This window comes from Carassius carassius, chromosome 4 (genome assembly GCF_963082965.1).
Source record: "Carassius carassius chromosome 4, fCarCar2.1, whole genome shotgun sequence".
Lineage (NCBI taxonomy): Eukaryota > Metazoa > Chordata > Actinopteri > Cypriniformes > Cyprinidae > Carassius > Carassius carassius.
The window spans coordinates 17,025,468-17,039,869 of NC_081758.1; the positions used below are offsets into that span (position 1 = coordinate 17,025,468).

General features: G+C 38.5%; 1 protein-coding gene and 1 pseudogene across 3 annotated transcripts in view; both read right to left on the reverse strand.

The window, feature by feature from the left end:
• Positions 1-720: 720 nt before the first annotated feature.
• Positions 721-7,032, reverse strand: LOC132134675 (creatine kinase S-type, mitochondrial-like; annotated as a pseudogene).
• A 1,465-nt stretch (positions 7,033-8,497) lies between these two features.
• Positions 8,498-14,402, reverse strand: part of LOC132138466 (ras-specific guanine nucleotide-releasing factor 2-like) — a 54,887-nt gene continuing 48,982 nt past the window's right edge. For all 3 annotated transcript variants that reach the window (XM_059547678.1, XM_059547677.1, XM_059547676.1), the window contains 9 exons: positions 13,361-13,473; positions 13,141-13,201; positions 11,064-11,167; positions 10,786-10,870; positions 10,491-10,688; positions 10,300-10,379; positions 10,096-10,213; positions 9,902-9,970; positions 8,498-9,195 (listed from right to left, as the gene is read on the reverse strand). In XM_059547678.1, coding sequence (XP_059403661.1) covers positions 9,103-9,195; positions 9,902-9,970; positions 10,096-10,213; positions 10,300-10,379; positions 10,491-10,688; positions 10,786-10,870; positions 11,064-11,167; positions 13,141-13,201; positions 13,361-13,473 — 921 coding nt within the window. In that variant the 3' untranslated portion in view covers positions 8,498-9,102. The remainder of the gene's footprint in view (positions 9,196-9,901; positions 9,971-10,095; positions 10,214-10,299; positions 10,380-10,490; positions 10,689-10,785; positions 10,871-11,063; positions 11,168-13,140; positions 13,202-13,360; positions 13,474-14,402) is intronic.

Consider the following 14,402-nt stretch of genomic DNA (forward strand, 5'->3'; position numbering starts at 1 on the left):
ACATATTTTACATAATATGCATGTGAGGTCCTTACATTAGTAGTTAAATAGATTGACACAAAAGTTAACTTTATCAATTATAGTTCATTTTAAATATTTTTGAGCAGGCTCAGCCTCCCTTGCCTCTTCTGACAGACTGCAACTGGATTACTTTACTGACTCTTAAAAGCGCATAACACTTTCTCTATAAAGGCTGATGCTAAAGCAGTTTGAATGTTTCTCTAAAAATTGTCACATGGTCCCTGTTAAATAGCTTAAATGACATACACTAAACCAAACTAAACTAAACTACAACTGCCCAATATCTTCAGACTAGATCTGACTAGTGTCAGCCCCTCCAAAATGCAAATTGGCAAACTGAGTAAAAATCATATAGTGTACTCCAGGCTTAATTCAAAAGATTCCACAAGACATATATTAATAATTTATTCAGTTGAGTTCTATTTAGTAAGGCCTACAGCAATAGCTCCACCTATAGCTTGTGTGTGGTGAGCGCACTGGCACCGTGGCACTGTGGCACTGGCACCAGGTGGATGCTGCACACTGATGGTGGTTGAGGAGAGATCCCCTTATATGATTGTAAAGCGCATTGGGCATACAGCAATACACAAAGCACTATATAAATGCCTCATTCATTCATTCAAGACCTGCAGATGTCATGGGTAACAGGTTACAGATCTCTCAGCTGCCTAACTCTTAGTTCCTCTCACAAGCATGCCATTATTTCCTGAACTGGTCTAATGGAGGAGGGATAGTAATGTCCTGGCCGGTCTCAAGTTTCTTTTCACAGTCAGGTAGTTGACACCATCAATCACACACTGAACGAGTTCAACCTGAAAGGCTACAGATTTCTTCAATCTATACTTTTTACAAACAAATTGAAAAACTGTATTAAAGCATATAAAACATCCTACGTAATTGCTTATAATATGTCTACTTTCTATTCATAGAATTTGTTCTTTCTCTTCAATTGAAATCACTTGCAAGAGTTAAGACACTTATCAAAGGAGAGCTGTTTACCTCAGATTTGCCTAGACGATCAAGCTTTGAAAGTATTCAAACCTCCTGTCCCACGTTTTTGTAGCCTGAGATTATCCATCATTTTATTGAAGCGCGAGTCCCGTTCAGAAGGATATATGAAGTAGAGGACATTCTTAGTAGAAGAAGTCTTTCATATTGTAATTGTAGATTTTTTAACATAAATTCTCAGCCATTTATATTTCATTTGATCATTTTTGATGGGAAGTAACCCATGACCTTGGCACTGGAAAATGCCAAAGTCAGTTTCAGATTAAACTGAATTATGTAAAACTGTAACACTTTGCTTAGGAGGGGCAGATGGACGTGGACTCCAGCTCTCAGGCCGGTGCCAGGTCAGTATGTAGCCCTAGCATTCATTCCACATAAACTCCCAGCCCCTCTCCTAAATCAGCTTCTCCATCTGTGAGAAAGAAACATGTTAAAGCGACCTTGCTTCAGATTAATTTACAGATAATATGCAATTTTGTGCCAAATGCTTTGACAATGATACCTCTTTCAGTCCTCTACAGAACCTTTCAAACACCCTCTTCATGTTCCCAGCCTTTTCCATGGATATCACACGGGTGTAATCCTCCTCAATGATCCAGATTAAAAATGCTTTTTCATTGTTGTACCTGGACATGAGGACAGACTGTGGTCAAAATATGTGCTAATGTTGCTAAAGGTGTTTTTATTCAATCTTTTGATTCCATGTATAGTAATTGTTGTAGGGACCTCTATCAGGGTCATAGATTATGTAACACATACAAGTACATGCTCTCTTATTGTGCCCTCCGGTAATGCAAGCCTCATGCACCAAACCAGATGCGCCATTATCCCGTGCCATTTCTGCACAATTCAGCAAGGGTGATACAGGCTTGTCAAACAAAAAGTGGTCCTGGAAGTTTCAGTTAAGAAAAGAAAAAGGAGTAAAGGGAAGTCTGGACTGGTTTAATGTAGGAAAATATCTCCTGATAACTTTACAAACCTCTCCTGTCTCTTTTGTTGATCATTTTATTTGGTCTCTGTGCTACCAAAAAGAAAATATTTTCAGACATTTAGGTGAGTAATATGAGCCAGCTTATGGGTGTCTAGTAAAGGATGTGCTATAACGGATAACAGCAAGGCAGTATTCAGTACTCATCAGTCTTACAATCCTTATGGCTTATCAAAGAGTACTCCTTGGGTAGGCCATTATAAGACAAGTGCTGTGAAGCTTGTTAGAGAATTACAATATGCAATGGCCCCAATGAAAAGACAAGCATGTGTCGTGTTGTGTGGTGGATACTTGGCTAGTGTCCCTAAAAGTAGCTAAATCAGCAAGACTTCTTTAGTGAGCCAGTACAAATGTGAAGTTTATGCTAGAGCTCAGCTTCATACGTGTTTTTGGTGAACAGTATGAATTGTATTTCAGGCAGAACAGGGTGGTGTTCGTTCATATCAAGCGTGCCGCACAAGCCCTGAAAAGTGAAGCCAAAACGCCTCGATCGCCCCCTGGTGAGTGGTCCTAGTATAGGTCATAAACCCCGCCTCCCCATGTTATTCAATGGGACGCGAGACCAACTAAACAATTAAATTACCCTTCAAATATCTTTTTTCCGAAGCTGTTTTTTGTCATTTACTGTAGTTTGTATCACGCTAATGCAAATCCAAGTGTTCATTTTTAAAATAAGTTGTTTTTTAGATAGTTATTTAATGCTCTAAAAACGGTGGTGTGACGTCGTGATTGACAGCTGTGATTGACAGCTCTCTGGAGGAGGCACTGAAGCGTCAACAGGCTTTTTTCATGATCTTCGGAGGACTGAGGAGATTGTATTTACCTTATTTTAATGAGATTGGAGTGGAACGGAGCAGACAGAGTTCAGAGGAGCAGGACTCCACTTCCAAAACAGTGCAGATTACGGTATGTGCATTCTGCGAGGGAGAGTGAGGGTGGGGCACAGGGGCGGGGCCGTTGATTTCGCGGCTTTAAGGCTTTACTTCCTGCTTGCTACTGCGCATAGCTACTGCGCAGAACTGGTCCCTAGATCGCTATCTGCGCAGGCGCATGTCCAAGATGTCAGCGCCATATCGGGACACTGGCGGCTTCAGTTTTGACCAATGGAAGAGAGCGAAGGCGAGTCGTCCATCTTTTTTTACAGTCTATGGTTCATATAACGAAACGCGCTGCAAATCATCACAACACATGCATATAACGAAACGCTGCAAATCATCACAGCACATGCATATTAAGAAACGCTGCAAATCATCACAACACATGCATATAACGAAACGCGCTGCAAATCCTCACAGCACGTGCACATTAAGAAACATGAAGCATTGCAAATTTATTTTCATTAACCTTGAAATTATATTTAGCTGAGGATATTAAAGTTAGCCATCTTAAGTAATGTTTTACATTGAATCATGTATTTATTCAGCTTATTTAGGCTAATAATATCCAAAAGATTAAGGAATCATGCAATCAAGGTGTTAAAAAAAAAAAAAACACTCACCTTCACCAACAACTCCACTGACCAGTAGCCACTGCACGATAAGCAAATCCCAGCCGGGTCCGACATTTTTTGGGGTCTCCTTGAAACATTTCCATTGTGGTCAGTGCTATTTGTAGAAGGATTTGCAGCGTTTCTTAATTTGCATGTGTTGTGAAGGATTTCTAGCGCGTTTTGTTATTATGCATGTGTTGTGATGATTTGCAGCGCATTTCGTTAAATGCATGTGTTGTGATGATTTTGCAGTGCATTTCGTTATATGCATGAGTTGTGAGATTTTGCAGCTCGTTTCGTTATATGCATGTGTTTTGATGATTTTGCAGCATGTTTCGTTATATGCATGTCTTGTGATGATTTGCAACACTTGTGTTGTCAAATTGATGAAGATGTTTTTTTTTATTTGCTGGTGTTTTTTCAATTTGCATGTGTTTTCTTAAATTGCAGCGCATTGAGCTATCTTGGCCACCGTAGCTGTCACTCATAGCAAGTGAACAGGGTTATTTTAACACTGGTTAAGTGTTGTAGACGGAAGTTAGTATTGCTTTTAGTACAGTAGCCTACCTTGCGGTTTTATTTTTAGACTGTTTTTTTTATTATTATCCTTTGTTTTTATGCTGTTAAACATATTTACTTCACACATTTGCTCTGAATTGACACTGATTGGACACCAAAGTAGCTCCTCTGTTTACATCTCGATGTGATCGTCCTTTTGACCGCTCAGGTCTCTATCACAGTGGAATATAAACACACATCTTGAATCTTGAATCTTGAACATCAAATCAATGTTGTTTGAAATACTGAAATAGACATCAGAAACAGTGCACAGTGGATCTACAGCAAATGGTCTTGCACTTGCACAGTGGTGCCCACATGTTACTTAAATGATCACCTGTGACCATTTGGATGGTTTACAACGAGACAGTGTGGCTCCACGATGGTAACACTTCTAGTGGATCCTGAGAATGTAATCTTGTGTAATATATTAACATGGGGGGGGGGGGGGTGCACTGCAAATAGAAAACGAGCATTATTTTACACGGTTTTAATTATTTAATTATTAACAGCTATTTTGGATAAAGAAATGAGCTTGTGTTTCACACATCTTAATTTCAGAAAGTTCAGCCGGACAAATAGCTTCCATGGTTCAACAAATAAAGGTACAAATACAAACAATTGTTAAAGCAAATGCTTTATTGTATAGTACTGTAGGACTGAGCAGGTCTCAGGCCTCAGTACAGCAGTCTGTTCCCTGTAGAGTGAGATCATAGGCCTGTGTTTAAAATAAGAGCTCATCTCTCCAAGCCTGTTTCCTCTGTCAGCATGACACCACGTCTCTGTTATTGAGCTCTCTTTAACCAGTGGAAACCTCCAATTATGTGCCAGTGATATGGAACACAGCTGGCAATACAATACATATACATTTACCTTTTACCCTTTTAACCCTTTCTTGGAATCTGTATGACAACAAAGGACAAGAGTGCTACTCTATAAGGACACACTCACTGGCCACTTATTAGGTAAACCTGTTCAAGCAACTCATTTGGGTATGTAGACATGGTCAAGAGGATCTGGTGAAGTTCAAATTGAGCATCAGAATGAGGAATAAAAGAGATTTAAGTGACCGTGGCATGGTTGTTGGTTGTAGACCAGATGGTTTGAGTATTTCATATACTGTTGATCTGCTGGGATTTTCATACGCAACCATCCCTAGGGTTTACGGAGAATGGTCCAAAAAAGAGAAAAGATCAGTATCAAATAGTGAGTGGCAGATCTGTGGATGAAATTTTTGGTTGATGCCAAAGGTCAGAGGAGAAAGGCCAGACTGGTTCAAGCTGATAGAAATGCAACAGTGACTCACATTACCATTCATTACAACAAAGGTATGCAGAAGAGCATCTTTAAACACTCAACATGTTAAACCTTGAAGCAGATACACAGGCGACCACACCAGGTGCCTCTCCTATTAGCTAAGAGCAGGAAACTGAGGATACAATTCACAAGGGCTCACCAAAACTGGACAAAAGATCGATCTATCTATATGATTTGATATATCATTTGATTAATAATTTATTGTAGATTCCATTTTTTGTTTGATTTGTTTTATTTGAAATGAAACCATGGCATTTAAGCACAGAAGCCATACTGTAAATTCTCCAAGAGAATCAGTGATAAAATAAAGAGGAAGGAAAAAATTAAGAAAAACAGTTTGATGTGGAAATGTACAGAAAGCAGATTTTCACAGAAGGAATCCAACCTGAACATGCAAAGACATGCAACATACCAAAGCAACAATTCTGTGTGCACAACACACTAAACCCATGAATAAAAGAGAAAAGGGACAAAGGATTGTAAATGAATCAGATATGCTACATTTTCTTAACACATTTGGCAAAAGGTAACAATTACAGGAGTGCTTTCTGAAATCTCGAATGGCGATGGATGGGGACAAAAATCACATTATGTCATAAACCCATAATAACACGGTATATACAAAAAAAGGTCAAATAAATATGCCAGGAAATAAATACTACCGAGTCACACTTATTTTAAAGATAACAACGCTACATTGGTGAAAGTGTAACTCACACCTTTCCAACCCACTCACCTCTGAGATCACATTCACACCTTTACGCTCTCATGCGTAATAGAAATAAATAATAGGAATCCATCCCACTCTGAAGAAAGGAGATATCAGACAAAAACAACATTGTCTTCATACAGCACAGTGGTAGATGTGTGTGTATATATATATATATATATATATATATATATATATATATATATAATATATATATATATATATATATATATATATATATATATATATACACAACCACACACACGTACACACACACACATATATATATATGGCCAATTTGACAGTTCTTTGCCAATCTATGCATATGAAATATCCAGCTATTATGATCAAAGTATTTAGAGAAGTGCAGTTAGATGAAAAGTTAAATATATGTATGTATCTGTTTTACTTGAGGTTTCTAGAGAGTTTAAAGAGGCTACACAGCAGCTGAATGACACATGAGCACAAAACATGTCTTGCAATGCATTTTCCAACATGCGATCACTGTATTTTTCATGCAAATAATGGAGAGACCCTATTTTCTGGATAGCTGGCCAGTGGGGTCATGATATTAAAAAGCAGGAAAACATTGATTATTGAAGAACTTGCGGGTCAAAATTCTATTTCAGTCATTTGGTTAAAGGGGTCTTATTATGCTCTTTTACAAAGTCTTGATTTTGTTTTGGGTGTGTACTAAAACATGCTCTCATGCTTGGTGGCTCGAAAAATGCATTATTTTTCACATAATTTACATTATTAATGTATCTTTCTCCCCAGCCTGGCACAAACGGCTTGATTAGTTCCGGGTTTGAGGCCTGCCTTCCATAAAACGAAATGTGTTGTGATTGGTGAACAGCTTAGACGGTGTTCCAGTACTTCCACACTCCTTGGTTCGTCTTTCAACAAAAGTTTTTTGGCGAAACCAGCACTGTACTTCCTCATGCTGTGGAAGTTGTTCTCAGTAAAATGCGCAGCACATAATAGTAAATTGGGGTAATAATGCTCAGGAACAGAGTTAAAAATAAATTGCAACCACTGTTTCCCGACATCATCTGCTTTCGGAAACCCAAAGAAAGACATTTGGGCACGGGGGTGAAAAAAAAAGCAATTCTTAAGACGGTTGCACACCAAATGAGAAGTGCTGCGCAGAGTTGCATCAAGCTACGTCTTTAATATTCAAACACATTATTTTCTATGAGTGTACACACACCGGCTGCGCCGTTCAGCAACTCTCCACGGCGCCCAGCTACATCGTGTTGTACTTGTAAGAATTGATCTAGACGTGGTGCTGCGTTTCTCGTCTGGTGTGCGACAAACTTTAGACATGCCGAAAACTTGATGCAACAGCAGCTCTTCTTCTTCTTTATTTTCTCTGATGCTCTAACTCTGCAGCAGCACTTCGTCGTCGTCGTCTTGTCTGCTGCACTCAACCAAGCGTTTTAACCAGGACCTCACCCCTCCCCACCCCCACAGCCATTCGAAATTTCCATATTCGATATTCTAATGGGCCGCTTTGTGAAATCACAATATCTCCGTTTGGATTGGACTTTGAGATTTGTAACTTTGTAGAACTTTTTTTTATGGCCAAACATACAAACTACATCTCAACTAAAATTAAAAAGTGAAAAAGCATAACAGGACCCCTTTAAGAATCGTTTAACAATAATGAGCTTTTCCTCCAATAGGGGGCAGCAAAGCCCTAATTTATTGTAAAATCAGATTAGAAAAAGTTTGCAATGCACAAGCATATGTCAGATTGTACTTTGTAATGGATGATGCAACCTAATTTAAGTGGGTTATATCTGCACACTGAGGCATTTAAGATATTTTTAACATTAAAGCCCATTCACAGCAAAAACAATAATAATAGAGATAACTATATTAGCATCCACACCAAAGAACGGTAATGTTGTTTATTTCAACCATGCACTGCAGTTCTGTTGTCTGCCTCTTAAAATGCTCAGCTCTTTAATGCAGGATGTTTTTATCATTCAAAAAGCTGGAAAACATTCAGAAAGTGATTTCAACAATATCGCTCCTTCTTATCACAATAGTTGCAGTGTGGACTCTGCTCTTCCATTAAATTTAGAATGATTCTTAAAACTATATCTTTATCATTATCGTCCTTGGTATGAATGGGCCTTTACACTGAATTTTTGCAGAAAATGCTAATTTATATTTGTGTTTACAGGTTTAAATAGTATGAATATCTCCGTTTTGTCATCACTTTGCTACACAGGCCAATAATCTGCTAATATCATAACTTTCAAGCATCGCAGAGACATTGGCTTCATTTACAAGTCTCTGTGAATATGAGAAGGCACAATGAAGCTATGTGAGCTCTTTAAAAATCAGTTGCTTAGAGACATTTTTGAAATATCAATATAATCTAGAGCTGGTTAGTATGTTAGAAAGCTACTACATTCTCATTATTTAGAAGTCTGATGTATCTTATAAAAATTTTATGTGGCATTTTGGTTGAGTGCAGCCAGCTGTTGGCAGATGGGACGGCACATGGAGTGTAAAGTTGAGGCAAAGCACACAGCAAACCCACAGTCTAGTTCATGCACAAAGTCACTACCATTACCAATGAGGGGATGTGCCAGGGGCCACAGGCCCATGAGGGCCACAATACACTACATAAGATCTGGCTAATAGCTCTACTTCTGTACATGCTACATATCTTCACCCATTCTCTTCACAATTTAGACTGAATCCATCTGCTAGACCCTTAAACTCACTCATGAACCCTGACCTCTGACAGTGGTCAGTTTTCATCTGACATTCTTTTCCATGATAAAAGTCAACCTTCAGGGGACATTGTGGTGGTGAGCACTCTTTAATACTCTCCTCCAAACCTGGACCCTCTGCCTTCCACACTTTCAAATGGACATTTTCCCTCCCTCCTTCACGTCCCTCTTCCTCAAACACTAGGCATGCTTCATGCCTTCAAAAGATCCCAAGAGTGGGAAGCACATCTAGATGGAAGTTGCCAGGAACTGAGGTTGTAGTTCATGCAGGAAGCCTTGGTTCAATCTTGAGAGACAAGTCATACAGTGTGTCTTCATCCATAATCAAGGTCTTATCCAGAAGATACTGTGTGACCTGGATACGAAAACAGAAGATCACATGATTACAAATTATAGAGTAGAATTAGATTACATAATAAATGTTTAAAACAGTTACAAAAACTCTAGAAAGTGCAGGGTCTCATGATTCATCTGAAGTCCATTATGCTCATATTTTTCATGATATTTATTATAAACTCATACACACAAAGCAGAAAAAAAAAATTAAGGAGTTGAGCAGCTTTCCAACCACCTGGCAAGATGTAAAAAGCACACATATAATACACATAGTGAGTGTCACTTGGAATTATGGTTAACTCTGTATAATACTGTATATTAGCACTGAAATAATTTTTTTATTTTGTGTCTCTTATTTTGACCAAGGCTGCATTTATTTGATCTTAAAATATAGTAGAAAAAAAAAATCACAATTACAATGTATAATCTATAATCAACTATAATAGCATAATATATACACAATTTAAAAAGCACTGATTGCAATAAATTGCATCTACAAAAACTACACATTAGTACAAAAAAAATAATAATAATAATAACAATAAAAATAAAAGCCAAAATATGAATGTCTCTTTACACTTTTGCATAGTCAAATATCATGAACAGTACAGACAGCACACTGTCTGCATGCATATCTGAGATCAATCAAATGAAATATAGTAATATTATTGAGGCAGCAAGAATAGATGGAGATGTCAGATCTGAATATGAATTATTTGTCTAACCTTTGGTTGGTGCTCAATTCTGTAGGGAGTTTGCTGGAACTGTCGGATCTCCCTTATGATATGAGATATCTGCAGACAAAGTGTCATGATTTATTAGTCTAGCTAAAAAATATCATAGATACTAAATCTGCACACAAAGTAATTAGTCTTTTAATCCCTAAGTAAATTATACAGGATTTGATGTCATATCCTACCATTCTCATCTTAGAGAAGTTAACCAGTCCTTCTTCAGTGAAGTTTGGGGTTCCCTCTTCGATAAATGCGAGGTCCGTCAAGTACATACCCAGATATGGAACACAAGGTGGATTACAGCTGCAGAAAGGCAGGAATGAGGTCAAATGCAAGGCATAAGTTATGTAATCATAATGTAGGTGTTTCAAAATGTAGCAATAGCTCACTTTTTTAGAGTTTCCCTCAGGTTTTTAAACCTTCCCTCAGATGACACAGTCTTTTGAAGTTTGTCCATTAGTGCTTTAGTCTGTTTGATGAGACACAACAACAGTGAATAAATTATGCCTTGCCATACTGATCTAATCTACTATATGAGACATTATTATATATAGCACAGTATTCACACAGCTTCTCACACCTGTTTGCACACTTTAGCCCATGTCTTCTTTAGCCTGTAGATGGCGCTCCGGTTCAGGGCAGATGTGATCTCCAAGACACCATTATAGTTGTTGAGACAGCGGCAAATATCAGCCACTGCTATCCATTTTTCAATAGAGCTGGCTCTAGAGCCCACATCTGTGTGGCTCATGATCTGAGAGGCCACGAGATTACTCATCTACACAGCGAAAGAGAGAGAAATTTTTATGAACAGAGGGACGCTTACGCTTGTTTACTTCAGTATCTTAAGAGGGTATATTTTTATGTATACTCACATCATTGAAGTGCTGACTTGTCTTCATGATGTATGGAGTTCTCTCCGTCTTGTCTGTCTTCATCCATCCTTGGCCAAGGAACTCCCTACAGCAAAAACGCGGTGTATTGTGAGAGATGTGTGTCTGCTGAAGCTTCTTCTCTAATGAACACAGGAGCTTTTTTGAAGCCCATAATAAATATGTTCAATAAGCCTGACACAGATTTGTTCATGCATTATTCTCTGGTGTCTTTGTGGCTTGAGGTCGGCATCTCTCTGCTGTGTTGATTCTCTACTCACTCATAGGGAATGCTCCTGAAGACGATGTGATCGAGAAGAGTGATTTGTTCAGCTAGCTCCATCGCTGACAGATATTCGAAACACTCAGACTTTGGGCATTCAGCCTGGGTGAGAGGAACAGACACAAACAGTTCTGTGACTAGATGGAAATGTAAATGTATAACAACTCTTGCTGGTATTATAAATACTGCATATCTAAAAGTATTTGTAAATTATGTTTTCATGTCACCCCGCTGCCCCACCAAAAAAGCAAGTCTTCATGTTTAGTAATTAAAAAGGAATAATTATTCCAAAAGGTAATTTGTGTCATTATTTACTCTCCATCGAGTCTTTCTTTCTTTAGTGGAACACAAAAGAATGAGTGTTCATACTGCTTTTTTACATACAATGAAAGTGAATAGTGACCAGGACAATCATGCTGCCAAAAAGACAAAAATAGATCCCTTATCTCTTTAACAATATACCGGTAAGTGTTTTATTCTGTGAACAACTGTACTTGTGACAATGTAACATTCTTTAATGGCAAAGTGCAAAATATCATGCTGATTCGACAGCTAGAAATGACACATATTGCAAGTGTGTGAATACATTTATCTGCATATCTATAAACAGTGGTGCATAAGAACCATTAAAATCAACTGATGTAACTCACTACTGTCATCTTAAAACAGAGTACTTCATACAATGTTCATAAAATTTACAGCATAAGCAGAGGAATAAGCGTAACTGTGCATTATACAGGAAATCTGCATACAGTCCAATGCCGTTTTTTCCCAACAAGCGGAAGCCCTCCAAAACCATGCATCCAAAGCTGAAACTCAACAAATATCACTAGCAGGGCTTTGAAATGTAAAAGCATAATTATTTACATTAATACATGGATGATTCAGGAAGGAAATACTCCTGAAATGCTGTTTAGAGTGTGTCTTTGTGTGCCTTGGCTTTGCATATGGTGGACATCAACAGGCGCTCCATCTCACTGTTTGAAGTTGTAATTAGAGTCCTGCTGTGCAGAGATTTGCAGTTTGAACATGTAATTCAGTCCCTGAGCATGATGCTGCCTCTGAAGCTGCCTCATGAGGCATGCCAAAATCTGCCTCCCCTCTGAGATCTCAACCTTAGGTGGCTGCTCAACAATGATGTGGAACAGAAATATGATTTTTAAGATATATTTGCACATAGACAATAATATGGCGTTGGTCCCCCCCCCCCCCCCGCACAGCCTCCACTCATTTGGGAATGCTTTCCACAAAATTTTGCAGGGTTTCTGTGGCAATGTTTACCCATCATTCCAGTAGAACATTTGTGAGGTCAGGTACATATGTTGGATGAGACGACCTGGCACAAGCATGCTGAAATAGAAAAGGACATTCCCCAAACTGTTCCGATGAAGTTGGACACATTGCATTGTCCAGAATGTCTTTGTATGCTGAAGCATCAGCTATCAGACTGCAAAACAGAGAAGCGTGAGAGTCCAATGGCTGCATGCTTTACACCACTCCATCTGACGCTTGGCATTGTATTTGGTGATGTGAGACTTGCATGCAGCTGCTCAGCCATGGAAACCTATTCCTTGACACTCTTACCTCACAGTTTTTGTGCTGATATTAATACCAGTGGAAGTTTAGAACTCTTCAGCTATGGAATCAGCAAAGCATTGGTGACTTTTACGCACCATGCACCCACTTTCTGACAGAATGATCCCACTCTGACTTTACATAGTCTTCCGCTTCATGACTCTGCTTCGAGTTGCTGCTGTTCTTAAATGCTCCCACTTGTCAATCATGCCACTTACAGTTGACCATGGAATATCTAGCAGGAAATACATTTTACAAACTGACTTACTGCAGTGGTGACACCCTATCACAGTACCATGCTCGTGAATGCAGACTGCATGGCTAGGTGCTTTAGTTTTATACACCTGTGGTGGTGGGTCTGACTGAAACACCAGAATTCAGTGATAAGGTATGTCCCAATACTTTTGTCCATATAGTGTGTTAACACAGGAAAGAAAATGACACTTAAGCTATTTCTTGTGGTTCATAAGCAGATACAAAGACTATTAACATATGCTCACCATCTGAAGAATGTCTTCAATCTTCAGTTGTGCATCATCCTGGTCATCTTGAGAAAGGGCACTGGAGAGAAAAACCCAACTTTTTTTTTTTTTAAATCAGCTTTCATGTTTCCCTATCTCAAAAAAGATGTACATTTATATTCAGAGATGGTCCTGTCCATAGTAACTTTCAGAAAGTGCTTTAATTTCATGTGTGAGAGGTCGTGCTTGTATAACCTGCCTTAGTATATTTGCTGTTGCTTTCCTCTCCTGGGGAAGAACATCAGGGTCTCTCAACACCTCCTCTAGCAGGCAGATCACACCCATCTTCAGCTCTCCATTCATTTCAAAGTCCTGAAACCCACCACACACATATAATCATGTCCCACAAACATGGAGACCCATGCATAATTTAAGTAAAGCAAAAAGACTGATGGGTTCACATCCCCAGATGACCGAAATCAACAACTGGGTGAATCTAAACTCATTTCTTTGACATATCAAGGTCTTTTTTTAACTAATGCAGATTAATCCAATGCAGATTTTGTGTGTAGACTGCAAAGTATTATTAATCAGTATCTGTGTGTAGTCTCTTTTGCAAGCATGTGATATTTAAGTCTTGTTTCAGAGAACATATTTTGAATTAAACTGGAGAGAGAGAGAGAGAGAGAGAGAGAGAGAGAGAGATTATTAATACAGATTAATAAAATTATTTTATGCTGTGTGAAAGTGTTGGTGTTTTAGATTGTACACTCTCCATTAGTGCTCATCAGAAGCTGCACTACCTCCGCTTTACGGTTTCCTAGTGCACTAATCAACAGCTAACCCAGCCTTTCCTCTGTCTCTCTGTGCCTGCAAGCACTGCAGGTGGGTGGCTAATCTCTTGTGTCACAGTTAAAGCATTCTTCAGTTCTAGCTAGATAAAGCCCCACATCTATTAAACAGTCAGTGTTCTTTATAGTTTTCTCTTCTTCACTTTAAGGTTACTGTTGAAATAATTTGGCCATCGGGACCAAAGCTTTCATCTAATTTGATCTATCATTGTTCATACCATCTGTGTTTAGAGTACTTTCATACTTTTAGTTTTTGAACCTGACATGAAAAATGTAAATATTCCTCTGCTAAGGAACATTTGTCCAAAATAGCATAAGTGACATGATTTAAACAAATCATTAAATTAGTGCATAATATTCTGTGCAGTCTTTCAAATGCAAATGCATAAAGCACTTGAGCGCTTGTGCTGTGTTGTTCTCAGAGTATAAGTACTCTTATGTTTGATATGC